Source organism: Haemaphysalis longicornis, unplaced genomic scaffold (assembly GCF_048455015.1).
Source record: "Haemaphysalis longicornis isolate Haplotype H1 unplaced genomic scaffold, Haemaphysalis longicornis Haplotype H1 scaffold_9, whole genome shotgun sequence".
Lineage (NCBI taxonomy): Eukaryota > Metazoa > Arthropoda > Arachnida > Ixodida > Ixodidae > Haemaphysalis > Haemaphysalis longicornis.
In genome coordinates, this window is record NW_027526460.1 from 8,715,868 (window position 1) to 8,732,639 (window position 16,772).

Here is a 16,772-nt window from a genome sequence, read left to right on the forward strand (position 1 = left end):
TAAAATGCAGGCTGCACCACCGCGCGCTGAACGCGTTTCTGTTCTGCGCCTCCGGAGGCAGCGAAAGCTTGGCTTCATTTATTATTCCCGCTTAATCTTCGCCCCCCCCCCCCTTTTTTTTTTTTTTTTTCGCCGTGCCGATGACCTGCAAGTGGCGCCGGGTGGGAGAAAAAACAAGGCCAAAAACCTGCGCGACGGGTATCGTTCTCCGCGCCGGCGCCAGATGCCCTCACTTGTCAGCCGCGGCCTATTTTTTCCCTTTTTTTTTCGTTCCCTCGCCCCGCGAGGATGTCCGTCGTTTTGATTGTTCCTCGCGATTTCAAAATGTAAAATTATTCGTTTGTTACACGTCGGGCGAGGAAGTGTCGTGAGCATGCCTGTCAGCAAGAAGTCTCGCTTAAAAGACCTCGGACCACTCGGATAAGCGGAGATGGCCACAGTAGCCAGGTGGGTAAACCAATCCGTCCATTCTTTTGAACGACGCGGCGGCGGCCCCCGATCGTACGCTCGCATCCCCGGCAGCAGCGGCCAGCGCTCCGCATCGTAGGGCCACCGGCATCTCAACGAAACGTTTCTTCTTTGCACGAGGGTGCACGTCTAGATCGAACGCCTTCGGCGCAGCTGCGTGCCGCCCTCCCGCCGTGTTGCGGATGCGGACGTGCTAATAGACACTGCTGCGTTAGGTCGATGACATCATTAGAGCCTGCTCGCGAGCCGCGGGTGAGCGTTTGAACCCTGCGCACCCTTGACAGAGGCTGTGCGGGGGACTTTGGGTGTGTTTGCTGTGCACAGCTAGGATCTCTTCCGTAAACTACGTCGGAGCGAAGCTTTGCATCTGATGTCCGCTTGTTTTATCTCGTTTTAGTTACAAAATCTCGCGCCTCGCGAGGACGGCTTTCCCCCTTTCGTCGCTCCGTTTCCTTCTCGTCCCCGGAGCGCTACGGGCGATGCGAATGATGTGCACACGAGTTTGAGCGTGGGCGACGAACATGTTGTTTCGGAACTACGTGGGAAAGGTTTGTTTTTTGGGCGCGTCTGCTGCTAGTGCCTGGCGCTCGTGTTGTGCACAGCTGCGACCAGCGCACAGCCTCATACACGTTTTACTGGTTTGCCAGGAGCTGGTTTCTTTTTCCCTTTCTGTCCGTGCCCACAAAGCTAGCCGCATTTAATAGCCGTAGATTCGCCAGTAGGCTCAGTTGGGTGCCACGATGGTGGGCGTTTCTCGACAATTTTCGCAGGGGTCGTTGCGCGGTGACCCTCCAGATGTCAACAATGATCTCTCTCTCCACCAGCGCAGACCATGCGCATGTGCTCTGCCGTTGCAATAGAAGAGCTCGGACGGTGTGTGTTCATTTAATGCGAACGGGGCGTTTTCGGCACTGGCTGCGGTAAGGGGTGCGGAGCGTGCTGTGTGGTATCTCGATTGCCAGGCACTGCGCCAACATCTGCTTTGCTTCAGGCAGCCGGCCCATGGCGCTACGTTGCTCGGAGGGGTTATGATTGGCCGCTGGTGAAGGAAGCTCGGTCTTTTCCGTTGGGCAGCGCTCGCCGAACGTCACGAGATCGATAATGAATCTGCCGGTGTCGGCGCCCCGACTGCCGCTGCCGCCGGGAAGTCGTGTTTCTCTTCATCGGTAGGAGAAGAGCGACGCGTGTACAGCATACGCGCGGCGGTCGAGCGCTGCGCTGCGCGCGGACCGTGACCCCGTTTCGTGAACATTGCGTGAACATAATGGAGCTCTGCCTGGGCTGGGTGCGGGGATTAAACAAGTGGGAGTGGGGAGGGAGCCCTTTATGATTGTTGGCCAGGCCGTTTCGTCATTTTTTTACCAATTCCCCAGGCTCACGCAAGACAGTGTCATTGTCTCGGCGTCCTCAAGGGATGCACGCAGTCTCGAGACATTTTTGTGTCCCGCGAGGACTTTCTTGTTTGTCAATGATTGTGAACAATGCGTGTTCAAATATTTTTTGAAAGTCGGAACTATTTTTCCAGGAGTCGCTTAACGTATCCGACTTTCCACTTCCCACCCGCCGCGGTGGCTCAGTGGCTAAGGCGTTGCGCTGCTGAGCACGAGGTCGCGGGTTCGATTCCCGGCCGCGGCGGCCGCTTTTCTGATGGAGGCGAAAAGCAAAAACGCCCGTGTGTACGAGATTTCGGCGCACGATAAAGATCCCCAGGTGGTCAAAATTAATCCGGAGCCCTCCACTACGGCGCGCCTCATCGCCTGCGTTGCGTCGGCGCGTTAAACCCTACAATCAATCAATCAACTTTCCACTTCCCCGATGTTCAGGTGAACCTCTGTCATAACCAGTTCCCGCGAGACAGGAAACTGACTTCGTTATAAGTGAAACTTCGTTTAAAGCAGGAATGATTTGCTGTTCGTCCACTGCAGTGGGGGCCATAAATAACTTCCGCGTGAAGCAAGAATTCCAGTAGGCCGATTGCTTAGAGCTTTCTAAGAATGTGAAGGCGAAAACCTAGTTGCACGTTCTGCTGACATGCTGTTGAACTTGACCAGCCCACTGGAACAGCTCCCTCTGATCACCAGGGCCTGATCAGAAAGTCTATGGGCCCCAGGACATGAAGGGAACGAACCAGTGAATCAGATTGCTCGTGAATTATCGAACCGAGCGGAGATCAACACTTTCTGCTTCACCCCCCTCAACAAAAGGCGAAAGACTCGAGAAGCTTAAGGCCGGAAGCTTTAGCCCATTAATGCATGTAGGAAACATAACACTGCCCGGCGCAGCCCGTAAGGAGAGCCTGCACGAAACGGAGATTCCTCGTGACTACAGTTTCCTGGAAGCTCTTAATGATTGAACTTCGTAAGACATCGTGATGCGCCTTATAGACGTCAAAGCAGAGTTAGTGTTGACAGTCTACACGCTCGCTGCTGTTTGATGCGGTTTGTTGACAGTGGCGCTCGGGACACTGTCTTGCGCGCACAAACGTTGATCGAAACGATCCACGCACGGCGGTACCTTTCGGGCGCTTCGACGCACGAACTGGCGCGGGCCGTGGGACGAGCAGCGGACAAATGAAACGCACGTGTCGCGCGCCGCCTTGAAACGCCGTGCATTCCGTGGAAGGTCGCGCCTGCTCACACCGGATGCGTTAATGTCCACCACATGGGGTTGGACCCCCACGAAGGGCTCGCTTTTCCCTCTTCCCTGGCCCCCAGCGTCAGGGTAGAGGGAAGATGAAGACAAGGAGACGACATCGAGAGACGCGGTCCGGGCGCAGGAGAGCTCGGCCCGTCGTCTTTGGGCTCCGCGCGAGTACTGTTTTTTAATCGCCCGCCGGGCTGTAAATAAATGTGCACTTTTTGTATCGGAGGCTGCGTTTGTCGGTTGAGGATACCCGGGGTCAGATCCTCAGCGCTGCTGCGGCTTGGAGGAGAAGCCTCGGGGAAAAGAACAACACGAAGATAACTGTACCCTTTGGTTCGTTTCGAGCCGCCATGGCACGCAAGCTTTCTCATGAGCTGTGATGCACAAGATTTAGGCAAAATAGGCCGGTACGAGTGATCGTAGCAGTGACCCTTTTCCAGGTTTCAGCACCAGTGCCACCCATGCGAGCCTCCGCGATGAGATTATTGCGTGTTACCCAAACGCAGTTGAAGTCTTTTATATACGCTTTGATGGCAAGTTGCAGTTGCGAAGCATTTGGTTGCTTCGGCGTATACACTGCTCAGAACCACCCGGAGTTTGAGGGCCGATTCATGTCGCACGCGGACAAGAGAAGGTCGGACTTCCTCCCTGATTTACAAGCTGCATAGGCGTCTGAGCGAAGTCCTCCGCCAAGGCATGAAGCGCCGTGTTATTGTTCAGGCCTAGATTTCCGAATCGCTGGAACGACCGCCGGTTTCCAGAACGCCCATTAGCAACTCGCCAAATCCGTGGCGCGGGAGTAAAAACGCTTAGAGAAGCAGCGAAAAATAGCGAGAACTCGGTCAATTCTAGGGTTAAGGATAAGGAAGCAATAGAAATTTGTGGTGAGCGTCCAAGCTGAGGGCTTGCAGTTCAGCCTATATAGGTGGATGGATTAATCTAGGGCAAGTTGTAAGTGCTGATACAAAAGAATTCAGGGTTGCGTTGGAGAAGCATTCTGAAGTAACGAGCAGCAAGTTATCCCGGTCACTAAGAATAACGGTGCGCAACCAGTGCGTATGGTCCTCTTAGGGGCAGAAATGGGGTCTTACTGAACACCCTGAAAGCAAAGTTGTGGACTAGCGATCCATGAAAAGAAGGATTTTGGAGCAACGCTTAGGGATAGGAGACGAGCGTCATGGATTAGGGTACAAACTTGCGCGGATGATCTGAGGTTAAATGAAAGGAGTGGAGTTGGGCGAGGCGTGTAATACAGGCGACGGACAAGGGATGGACTTCCCAGCTAACAACTACTACTAAGTGGTTCGAGTGAAAAGGAAAGGAGATGCACTGGGGATATTATTGAGCCCAGCTGGGGGCTCGCCTGCATACATCCCAGCTAACAAAGAGACGACCGGGGACTGGCTGCGAGGCGCGGAAGACGGATAGCTCGATGGAGGGATCGGATCAGGGCAAACAATGGATTCGGACAGCCCGGGATAGGCGCAGTTGGAAATACCGGAGGGACCATCATCCTGCGTAGAGCACAGAGTAGCTTGTTGCTGACGATAATGACCCCGCCTTGCATATGAAAAACTGGATAAAAACATCAGCACCGAAGATACCTTTCTCGGGTGGTTTGGTGGTTCTTAATTTCGTGAAGCGGTAAGCCCAGGTATCCAGCTTCTATTCTAGATGATTTACTTATGTTAGAACTAGCCGAGCTCTCGAAGTTAATCAATAAGCGTAAGACAGCTGACATACGGAAGCATAATATGGAGAGGATCGAATACGCTGTAAAGAACGGAGGTAGCCTGAAAGCAGTGAAGAGACGTCTTGGCGTGGGGAAAAATCAGATGTATGCACTTAAGGATAAGCAAGGCAATGTCATCACAAATAGGGATAAAATAGTCACAGTGGCCGAGGAGTTCTATAGGGATCTGTACAGTAGCCAGGACCTACAGGATAATGCCGAACGAGACAGTAGTTCAGAGGAGATAGACATCCCACCAGTAACGACCGAAGAAGTAAAGAAGGCTTTGAAAGAAATGAAAAGGGGCAAAGCACCTGGTGAGGATCAGGTAACAGCAGACCTCTTGAAGGATGGCGGAGAAATTGTACTTGAAAAACTCGCAAACCTGTATACGCAATGCCTAATGACCGCAATGGTACCGGAATCCTGGAAGAACGCGAACATCATCCTAATCCATAAGAAAGGCGACATGAAGGACTTGAAACATTATAGGCCGATCAGCTTACTGTCAGTCGTCTACAAGGTATTTACCAAGGTAATCGCTAACCGAATCTCTGCAACCTTAGATTTCAGTCAACCTAAAGAACAAGCAGGGTTCCGTAAAGGTTATTCAACAATGGACCATATTCACACGATCAATCAGGTGATAGAAAAGTGCGCTGAGTATACTGAACCCCTATATATAGCCTTCATAGATTATGAGAAAGCATTTGACTCGGTCGAAACCCTAGCAGTCATTCAGGCATTGCGGAACGAGGGGGTAGATGAGCATTATGTAAGAATACTAGAGGATATCTACAATGGCTCTACAGCTACCATCATCCTCCATAAGGAGAGCAGTAAAATACCTATAAGGAAGGGTGTCAGACAAGGAGACACAATCTCTCCAATGTTATTCACAGCATGCTTACAAGAAGTATTCAGAACGTTGGATTGGGAACAGGTGGGAGTAAGGGTTAATGGAGAATACGTAAAACCCCGCGTATAATACGGACCCGCGTATAATACGAGGTGTAATTCGAGGACAGCAAAATCAGAAAAAAAGTTTTCATCCGCATATAGTGCGAGGTAAAGAGCACAGAAAACATTTATTTGCACTGCAGTTACCCTTCAGTCATTGACAGTTTTCGCTGGCACTGTCTCCCGATGTCGCCTTGTCGGAAATGCCTTCCCACAGAAAGTGGTCGTCAGTGTCATCAAGGGCGTTCGAGATGCTGCATTTCTTAAAAGAGCGACTGACGAGCTCCTCTGGGATGCTGCGATCCGCGATCCAGCCACAAAGCACCGCTGAAGAAGCCCGCGTCAGCCATCCACTTACGGGTCACTTACGGGTCTCCTGACCTCATCCACTCTTGGTAGCAGGACCTGTTGCAGTCTTTAAAAGGCTTGTTCATGCAAACGTCTAGCGGTTGCAGCTGGGATGTCATTCCTCCTGGAATGACAATGAGTTCGGTGCGGGGTTCGCGCAACAACTTCTTCACGGAATCGGCCAGGTGGCAGCGAAAGGCGCCCAACACGAGCACTGACGGGAACCCCCAACAGTGCTCCAGGCCGCCCACACCACACAGACCTTATCCAGTCAAGCACCAGTTGCTTTCTCCACCCGCGAATGCTGCCTTTGGTGACGCCAAAATTCCGTCCTGCGGCGCAATTTCTGATAATCTCGGCATATAAAATAACTTTTCTTTTAATTACAGCCGAATACTGCCTTCGTGCATGCGACATCGTGATAGACTTGCGGTGAACGTGCCGATCCTTCGCGTGGTCAAAACAATCAAAATGGCGCCGGCTGAGACAAGCAGCAGCCAGCTAACGCCACCGCAAGATGGCGGACCCTCCGCTGAAACCGAAATCGAAAGTGCAAATTTTCGGCTGAAAACTTTGGGATCCGCATATAATACGAGGCACAAATTTTACATAGTTAAATTTGGAAAAAAACCTCGTATTATACGCGGGTTTTTACGGTACCTCAGTAACCTCAGATTTGCTGATGACGTTGCCTTGCTAAGTAACTCGGGGGACGAATTGCAAAGCATGCTTTCCGCACTGGGCGAACAGAGTAGAACCGTGGGCCTGAAAATTAATATGCAGAAAACTAAAGTAATGATCAATAACCTCGGGACAGCACAGCAGTTTGAGATAGGTGGCGAGGCAGTGGAAGTGGTAAGCGAATATATCTACTTAGGCCAAGTTGTGACCCCAGATCCCAACCATGAGGCAGAGATAATTAGAAGTATCAGAATGGGGTGGGGTGCATATGGCAGACATTCTCAGATCATGAATAGCAGCCTACCATTGTCGCTGAAGAAGAAAGTGTAAGACAGCTGCATCTTACCGGTACTCACCTACGGGGCAGAAACTTGGAGGCTCACTAAGAGGGTTCAACTTAAATTGAGAACGACTCAGAGGGCAATGGAGCGGAAAATGATAGGTGTAACATTAAGGGACAAGAAGAGAGCGGAGTGGGTCAGGGAGCAAACTGGTGTTAAAGACATGTTAGTAGAAATTAAGAAGAAGAAATGGACGTGGGCAGGGCATGTAATGCGAAGGCAGGATAACCGCTGGTCATTAAGGGTAACAGGGTGGATCCCTCGAGAAGGCAACCGTTGCAGGGGGCGGCAGAAAGTTAGATGGGCAGATGAGATCAAGAAGTTTGCGGGGATAAATTGGTCACAGTTGACACAGGACCGAGATAATTGGAGAATAATGGGAGAAGCCTTTGCCCTGCAGTGGGCGTAGATAGGCTGGTGATGATGATGATGATGATGATGACTTATGTTCGGTTACATTTTTCTCTGCACCAGTAACATTTAGGATGTGTATCGCAAATGCGTCGTTCAATCTGGGAGTAATTAGTTACCCGGTAATTTATAAATAAAAAAATTCCCCCGCATTTCCCCGAGGGGGAGAATGTGAAAGTGCGAATGCACGGTTGTCGGCCCGCTTGCGGCGCTTGCGCTCGGCCCCCGCAGCCCACCGCCTCGCCGCCTTCTCTTCCACCTCTTCCATCGGGTTTGTAGTATCACGTGTACACCACGCAGTTATCAAGCCGCTATAACGCCGCTGAGTCGCCAACGCACGCCGCTGACGACGTAGTTTGAATGCGTTAAAGATATAAGGCGCGTTACTCACGCTGATATCAGCGTGGCGTCCGTGGCTTAGTCGGTAGCGCGTCGCGTTGCGGCCGCAAAGTCCTCGGATCGAAACCTGGCGCCGGATGCTGTTCCTTTTTTAAATATAGAGGAGCACTGCGGACGCCGACGCCGCCGCCGCCGCCGCCGGCGGTGGATGGTTTGGGGCACTTAAAAGGAGATATCAATAATTACTCTGATCGCGTGGATGAGCGAGGAACGCCTCCCTCTCGGTTTCTTTCTCAACTGTGTGTACACATTCTAAGATGAGACAACGCAACCGACAACTGCGCCGTGGTCTAGCCGGCGAGGTCGAAAGATGGGCCTCCCACGCGGCAGACGCGACCCAAACGAAGGCGCGCGTACACCTCGCAAGGCCTTCCCCCGCGAATGCGACGCTGCCGGCGTGACTCACGCAAGCTGACCGCTTGCGTGGCATCGTTTCGTAAGCACGCGTCTAAAGTCAAGCATGCGCGCCTGGATCGCGTGCTCAAGTATGCCGACGCTCGCCGCTCGCGCCCCGCATGGGGTGAGTACGTATGTCGGGCGCACACCTTTCGTGAAAACAAGCCTGCTGAGCATCGCCGTATCTTTAGCACCGCGCTGTTTCTTACGGACTGCGTTGAGCTCCAGTACGAAGGGGGGTAGGCGCTGGCGACGGCCCAGAAATGCACGGGTGTGTAACGGAGCGCGAGTTCGTCTCCAGCCAATACGTTGGCCGCATTCTGTTGCCGCTTATGGGTTGGTCGCACACCTAACTCTGCGGCGGAGTGTAGGTGTGTGTGTTGGGAGGTGGGGCTTTATTGCCAAAGGCACACTATAAAAAACACCCTTGTGCACGGCGTTAGGTTTCGGTGTTTTAAACTTAAAATGTGAATTTCTGCGGACTGCGCACAGTTCATACGGCGAGACAAGCCTGGGAGAACACGCGTCCGCGTAGCTCTCCACCTCCTTCGGCTGTAAAGAAAAAAAGTGTAGGTTCTGTATAAGTACCGTTCAGTGGCGCAACCAGTGGTGGGGTTCAACGCCCCCCCCCCCCCCCCTTGAAATTTTTAATAATAGATGTTTCCTTCTTTTCCTTTTGAGGAAACATGTATAAAATTTACTGTTTACTACAGAACTACATATACAGTAGACTCTGGTTAAGCCGAACTCGGTTAAATCGAACAACACTTTTGCTCTCTTGTAACGCCCACAATGCAAAAAACGTCAGCTTAAGACGAATTTCTGATAAGACGAACAAATTAGCATGGTCCTCTCGACTTCGTCTCAACGGGAGCTCACTGTGTGTGGGTGTATTACATATCCACGAGCGTCGGCAGGGGTGCAAAAGCCAGGGTCAGAAAAGGCAAAAGTAGTGGATTCGAGCACGACGTGTACGTGACACAAAAGACGGGCAACAAGAGGGGCGGACAAGTAGCAGCGGGGGGCTACCGAAGGACGGGATCACGAGAGCAGAAATGCAAAACGGTGATAGAAGCGGGTGGGATACATCTGGAGTCTTGATAGAGCAAAGGGTACCCGAAGATTGTTTACGATGAGGAGCAGGGTGACGATAATGTCGATGTTGGTGATGATGTGCCCTGATGGAATCAGCATAGCACTAGTGGCTGGTAAGCAACTACGAAGTGGCCACGGCGTGTCATCGACGTGTGTCTTTGCAATGCGCGCATGCTGGCAGCAGCGTGCGTTTGAAAGAGTGATTTCGACACGTCTCGTCAGTACACGCGCTATGGTCACTGTCCTGTACGGAGGCCAGCAGCGGTGCACGTACAGTCACCGCGCACACAACCTCGTTTCCCTGCTCTCTGCAGACTCGTTGTCGCGGAAAATGTGACGGGACGGCTCTCTCTCTCTCTCTCTCTCTCTCTCTCTCTCTCTCTCTCTCTCTCTCTCTCTCTCTCTCTCTCTCTCTCTCTCTCTCTCTCTCTCTCTCTCTCTCTCTCTCTCTCTCTCTCTCTCTCTCTCTCTCTCTCTCTCTCTCTCTCTCCTGTTCTTGAAGATATGTTATCATGAGCTATCCTATGAAAGAGTAAAGGCTATAGGGCCACTTTTCAATTCTTGCTATACAATTAGGTCTTGTAGCTCCGTTATTGTTGTCTTTTTTGTTTTTTTTTTCTTATATTACCGTGAACGTATTCTGCAACAATGTTTGGTGAGGTGCACTTACCAGTTGGATTAGTTGACTTGTACCTTTTTCATGCACTATATGTGGTCACCATCCTCCTTTTTTGGGTGTCCCCTGTCTCTCTCACTTTTTTTTTACGGGCCGTACGTGTGCTTGGAAATTTGAAGACGCATTTCTTTCTTTTTTCTGTTTCGACTTACAGCTTTCCGCTGCGTGCATTAGTGACAGTTCACAGTTACACGTTCTTCTGCCCATTTCAATGCGCTCTTCAGGTGGTGCGCCTAGACGCTCAAGCTCTTTGAAAACTTTTCTCAGTTCTCCTTTTTTTATGGCAGTTTCTCTTTTTCTGTTTTTCTTTTTGCTCCTCTTTTGCGGCTGCCTCCAGTCGTTACTTAAAGCCCGTCTCTGCGTTCTGGCTTCAACTTCTTCCCTTTTCTTCTTCTTCCTATTTATACTCTGCTCAGGTGTAATTTTTTATAGCAAAATCTGTCTCTCGCGCTGTGCGTTGCGCGCTTCTTGAACTGTTAATCATGACATTGTACACTGTTAACGTCTGTGGCCCGAGCCTTCCGTAGCACGCACGACTACACGCGCACACACCGTTCGGCCCGATCCTTGGTGCGAAGTCCTTGACAGGAAATTACTTGGTTCGTGAGATTTGCATTCGCCTCGGTTTTGCTTCCTTGAAATGGGGCCTACTTTCAACACCGCATAGGCGCATATCGCAATTTTCTTTTTTTTCCCGCTTTCAGTAAAGTGTCCACGCTACCTGCGTATTTATTCTTTCCTCTTTTTTTTTTTTTTGCCCTTTGCGGCGGTCGAGTCTACATTGCGTCAAGAAAGAGAGAAAGCTCTTTATTAGAGGAGAAAGCCGAGAGTTTTGCCGGAATCGTACCACCGACATGCTACTCGGCGGGGGAATGGGTAGGGGAGGGTAGAAAAGGCCCTATAGATACAGGGCAGAAGAAAGAGAAGAGAAGAAGTAAAAAAAAAACACACAAAAAAACGGGCATCATGTAGTTTGTGCGAACAGTTCGACGAACGTCATGTTCTCAGTAGTTTAAATCAGTTCAGTGACGCCGATCTCGTCCAGGTATTCAAACAACGCCTTTAGTGCTTTGCGTTGTGCTGAAGGAGTGTGCCAGGGGCCAAGGAGCACTTGTAGGCTGATTGGTCCTGGGCGTAGGTGTTCGATCTTCTGCGTCAAGTCAAGCGTTATGCCAAGTAAACCCGAACAAAGTGGCATTCTCTTAGCGACGCACATCAGGCACCGACACTGTGTGCGATTATTTTCCCTCCAGCGCATCATTGCGAAGGAAACCGTGTTACGGGAAGCGGGAACAATCGGCTACTTCTAAACAAGCCGGGATTTTCAGGCGCAATACAGTAGACGAACTCTTTAGCGCTGCTCACCAAGGCAATTCAGAATTCACGATCTAGGAATGTCAGGGGTTGTAGAGATTTAGGTCTAATTTATGCCACAACAAGTTGTGCACGTAAGACCCCGGTTTTGACATGACTTCGGCAGACTGGTGAGTTCCAAAAAACGTGCTTCCTGCGCGCACTGTCACCGCGGTCTCGCTGCGGAGGCCGTCATCTTCAGGCAGCAGCAGCCAGTGACGTGTGGCGCTGTGGTGCAGGGGCGTCCTGTACGTGATGCCGCCGCTTGAACCATCGGCCCCCCCGTGGACGCCCAGCGTGGTGCCGCCGTCGTCTCCACCGCCCCCACTCACGCCCCTCGTGGCCCAGAACAACGGCCGCCACGGCCAGGAGCCCCCCGCCAAGACCGCCTGTCTGCAGCGCAATGGTCAGTATATGGGCAGCACGCTTCTCGAAAGGGTTTCACGGGGCGCCCATCCTCGGGCAAGGACTAGTGGAGGGAACTGCTTCGCTCAAAAGCGGTCGTTGTAAGAGAGCATTCTTTAAAGTGAAGAATATGTACGCCAGATCAAACCCATAAAACGTCTCGTTCCTCGTAGCGTCAATCTGTCCTTCAAGCTCAGTCAAGGTCAAACCAGCGCATCGTGCAGTTGCGCAGTGAAAGCGCCTGATCGCTGGTTCGTTCCGAGGAGAGGGTGTGGAAAGGGCGTCACAAGAAAACGATGCAAGGGAGCGCTGGGTGCATACAAGTTCACTGCCCGTTAGCGCCTACAGCTCCGAGCAGCATGCGTGTTTTTTCTTGCAGTGCAATAGTAGAGCGGTAAAAAGCGCAAAGGCTTATGGGTACATTGTTTTCTCCCGCGGAGGGCCGCCACTTCCGGTTCGGGAGCTTTCCTGGCCTCCCGTACGCCGTCGGCTTTCATGCGCGTTTGTGCTTGTTGTTTGCCTGTTTCCACCGGGGAAAAAGATACTCGTGCATCGGGAATTCCATAAATAACAACGATTGACCCTACTAGTGGTTTATCTATAGGTAAGCACCATGTGACAAACAAACAACGCGCACACACGCTCCTGAAAGCCGCCGGACTACGGGAGGGCAGGAACCGGAAGTCGCGGGAGCAGACGACGTACATACCCGTGAGCCTTTGCGCTTTTTACCGGTCACCTATTGCGTGGGCGTTCACTGCGCGCAGTCGGCGCGGAAACCGAGCTGTCGCTAGACAAACGTGGTTTAACCGCCTTCAACCACGGCAATTAGTTACTGTGTCACCTCTATGTGGTGTGCAACGAAGTTTCGCCGCTCGTTGATTTTCACAGAGCTCAGTGGCTTTTCTTTTTATAGGCCGCTCCTGCACCCTGGTCCCACCTTTGTACCGGGACAGTTATTTAAGCAATTTAGCTAACCAAGAGAGCTGGTCCATGAATACCATCGAGAGACGCCGGCACACGGTAAGATATGTGAGATTAAGGCGCGTAGTCTGCGCTGGCCTTTGGAGCTGGATCTATGAAACAGTATACACATTTCTCATTTTCTGCATTCTGGACTGAAATCTTGGCTCTAATTGAGCAGTAGTAGTATCTCTCCCGCATGCTTAGAGGCCATCGACAAATTTGTTCTGATAAATATTGCACCTTGAAGCCAGGTATAGATCTTTGGTCACCCTGAAACAAGCAAGCAAGACAAAAACTTTCATAATATTTTTTTTTTCTTATAAACCCCACATGACGGGTATTCTACAGGGAGTGGTTTGAACAGAACGTAAAAAAAAATTGGTTCCAATCCACGCTGTGAAGGTGGTTGGAAAGCAAAGCTGTAAACGACACCCACAACACAACACCCACAGCCCATGCGACGTCACTTGAATCCACACACGTGGCTCTACAAAGAGTGAAACCAAGGATTCTGCCAGCCGTTACCTAGAACTCCCAGGGGCGGCGTCCCGAACGCAGTAGCGTCGGTCACGGCCGGGCTAGAGCGGTGGACGCCGCCGCTGTAGCCCGGATGTGCGTCGGCAGAAAGAAAACGGAGAAGAGCGTCATTCGAAGGGTGAGACAGCGAAACCTAGCTGTCCGGATGTGCTAGCTCGGGGCGACATCACTGCGCAACACAAGCGCGGACACCGAAACGATTCGGCATGCGAGCTTAGTGATTCCCATTTATACCGATTTAAACTAGTTAGTTTAGTAACTTTGAGAATTGCGAGAAAGCTGAGGGAATTCTTATAATCGCTATTTATCAGAACCAGTTGCTATGTTCGCCTTTTGTAATACATGTTAAAATGCAACCGAATTGGTATTCACCAACTAAGAGAACGGAGTCCCATTCGTGGCAAGAAGTGTGCAAAAAGCTAGCGGCCAGATGTCTGTATGTATACATACAGACTATGTACAAACTATAGTTTCGTCGTGTCCGTCGTGTCCGGGTTACCCAGGATGTGCTGTCGAAAAAATGTGATCAAGCCATGCGAAAGAAGCGCGCAATGGACGCGAAGCTGCGCCCAAACAGGCCCAAAACAATCTTTGCTAAAGCAGGCGACAAAGACGGGTCGTGCCTGTGCGCCCACCGGCGTGAGCACGCGGGGAACGCTGGGTGAATTCGCCGCGCCACCTGCACTGTGCTCCGTGAGTGAATTCCCTCCGCAGCCGCGTTGGGAGTCTCTTGTCCCGCACGCCACGAAAGAAGCGTCGGGTGGTAAAGGTAGAAAGCTTCGCTTTAAAACATTGCCACATGTATTCAGTGAAAAGGGTGACCGGTTACATTTTCAGCAAAGGTTAATGGCAAGTAATTGCAACATGTGTTGGGCAACGTCGTTCCAGTCTTAGCCTGCACGCGAGGGAAAGGGTGCGAAAAAAAAAAAACAGCACAAGTGCTTCAATGAGTGACTTGGAGAAGGATAGGTGCGGTTGGTGTGAAATGTACGTCTGGGGGGTGGTCTAAGGTTGAGGGGCGAATAGACTAGCCTATAAAAATTCGTAGAAACTCCGAAGTGGGAATTCGGTGATAAATGCGCAAGTCACTCTGTTTTACACCGAACCCTAAAGTCGGCTTCATTACTGCACACAAATTTATTGGATGGGAGAGATTTTTTAGAGGCAGTATAAGTAGTCTGATATAAGAGTATGAATACCCAGTATTAAGTACCTCCATAAGACCCATGTATTGCTACAAAATGCTAGGCAGAGATCCGCTTTAAAGCTTACTTCACTACTGTACATGTTTCTGAGAGAGAGAGAGAGAGAGAGAGAGAGAGAGAGAGAGAGAGAGAGAGAGAGAGAGGAGAGAGAGAGAGAGAGAGAGAGAGAGAGAGAGGAGAGAGAGAGAGAGAGAGAGAGAGAGAGAGAGAGAGAGAGAGAGAGAGAGAGATTAATGTGAACTGGTGAGATCAGCCCTGCTGGTGACAAGGCTTGCTACGCCAGGTGGAAGATGACTGCAAAGATGAGGGGTGAATGTTGGACATTAGGGGTACAGCAGGGAGGAAACAAACAAGAAACGTTAAAAAAGGAGAAACAAGGGAATGCTGCCAGCACAGTGTCGACATAAATTACATTTGAAAAGGAAATGGTTAATGTAAAATCTGAATCAAAATACGCATGTAAACGGTGCAAAAAAAAAAACCCTCCTCCTAAAAAAAACGTAGTAAACACCACAGCGCGAAAGAATACATAAATTGAGTTAAGGCACTTGCACTGCTTATGATCTAACGAGATTTGCCCAGTTCAGAGTCTCGTAGGAGCCGGAGCAGAACTTTTGTCCCCAAGGTACTATCAGCACTATTGGCCCAGGGCCCAAGCAAATGGCAAAGTTCGAGCCTGCCTCCATGGCGTACACGAGACAGGGAGTTCGCTGCTATTCTTCGCGCAGAAGCGAATCGAGGGCAGACGCACAAATGATTTACAGTCTCACGCACGGAGCAAGTCGGGCACAGAGGGAATCGTCCCAATCTATCTTAAGCTTAAAACTTCGAGTAAGCTAGGCGCAGTCGGTGCAACACTCCTTCACACCGCTTGTTGAGGCCGCGTGGAAAGTGGAAGTCATAGTGCGGGTCAATAGCCTGCAGACGTGGATACCTAGGAATAGGAATAGGCATAGGAATGCTGCGCTTTAGTAGACAATTCGCTGAATTTCCGGAAATTTTTCTTGGCATTTTTTGTCTGTAAAGCTGGACAGCGGAACTAAAAGATTAAACAGCTCTACTCTTAAAAGGGAACCCATGAACTGTAGTCATCTGATTCAGCGCCCCGTTGCACGTGAGACGTTTATTGGTTTACTGCTTGTACATAGTTCATTTGTCGCTTTCATTGTCATTCCCCATACCTTCCATATTCATTCCTTTCTCTTTCTGTCCCCAGTACCCTCCCCCCAGAGGGAAGTAGCAGGCCCAAGATCAATTTCTCAGGCCGACCTCTTCTCCTTTTTCAATAAACATTTACTCTCTCTCTGTCGCATGCTTAGATATTTAATGCGTACTGATTTTATGCGTGTCGGGGGAATTGACGAAAAAAATTAAAGCCGTTCCACTCGATGTGAAAGCTGCCGGAAGTGCAGAGCAGTGATTCGCTGTAATGGGTGGTGGCGCCGTTGTCTGCTCACTGCTACAGTCAAACCCGGTTATATATGCCTCACGATTAGTTCGATATATCCAATAGTTCGAAATAGCCGAAGCCGCCTATAACGAGTTTTTTGTTACGAGTTCGCAGTACGCCCCCCCCCCCCTTCACCCCCACCCCCTTCTCCTTCCATCCCCGCAAGCAGAAACGAACATAATAAGGTATCCAATTACCATACAGAAAAATATCTTTATTGCAAGTAATTAAGCTACTTTCCGCTGTAACTATCTACTTTCCCAAAAAGCGGTGATTCTTGTTTTCACTTTCGTTTTGGCGGCGTCAACTAGCACAGCATTCTATACATGAGACATTATTTGCACCAGTTTCAGTCCGTCTCCTTCAATATCGAAGCAATATTGTTGGAGCACATTGACTGCCGAAAGCGCTTCATTAAGCATCGACAGCTTCCGCTCGCGACATCCGCCGCCTCTTCGGTGCTTCCAGCAGCGCCAGCAGCGATGACATCGGCGATGGTGTCGGCGTCCGAGGGGCTCACAGTGAAGGCAACGACGTCGTCGACACTCAGGCAATCCTCGAAGGGCACTCCTTTCAGCACAACATCGGAAACGTTGGCAAGCTCTTCTCACAGTTCGCCGATGCTTCCATCTTGGTCCGGACTCGCTGACTGGGAGTGTTTAATCGTGAGTCAGTCGCGTCGTTAACAGTTACGGAAAGTGCCGGG

General features: G+C 50.7%; 1 protein-coding gene across 2 annotated transcripts in view; it reads left to right on the forward strand.

Annotated features, from left to right (window-relative positions):
* The first annotated feature begins 241 nt into the window (after positions 1-241).
* The window catches only part of LOC144152020 (protein SSUH2 homolog), a 56,543-nt gene continuing 40,012 nt past the window's right edge, over positions 242-16,772 (forward strand). The window contains exons 1-2 of one of the 2 annotated variants that reach the window (XM_077683206.1): positions 242-447; positions 11,743-11,909. In XM_077683206.1, the coding sequence (XP_077539332.1) occupies positions 431-447; positions 11,743-11,909 (184 nt within the window). In that variant the 5' untranslated portion in view covers positions 242-430. Of the gene's footprint in view, positions 448-698; positions 721-11,742; positions 11,910-16,772 lie in introns of those variants that run through there. The other variant, XM_077683207.1, reaches the window with a different exon arrangement.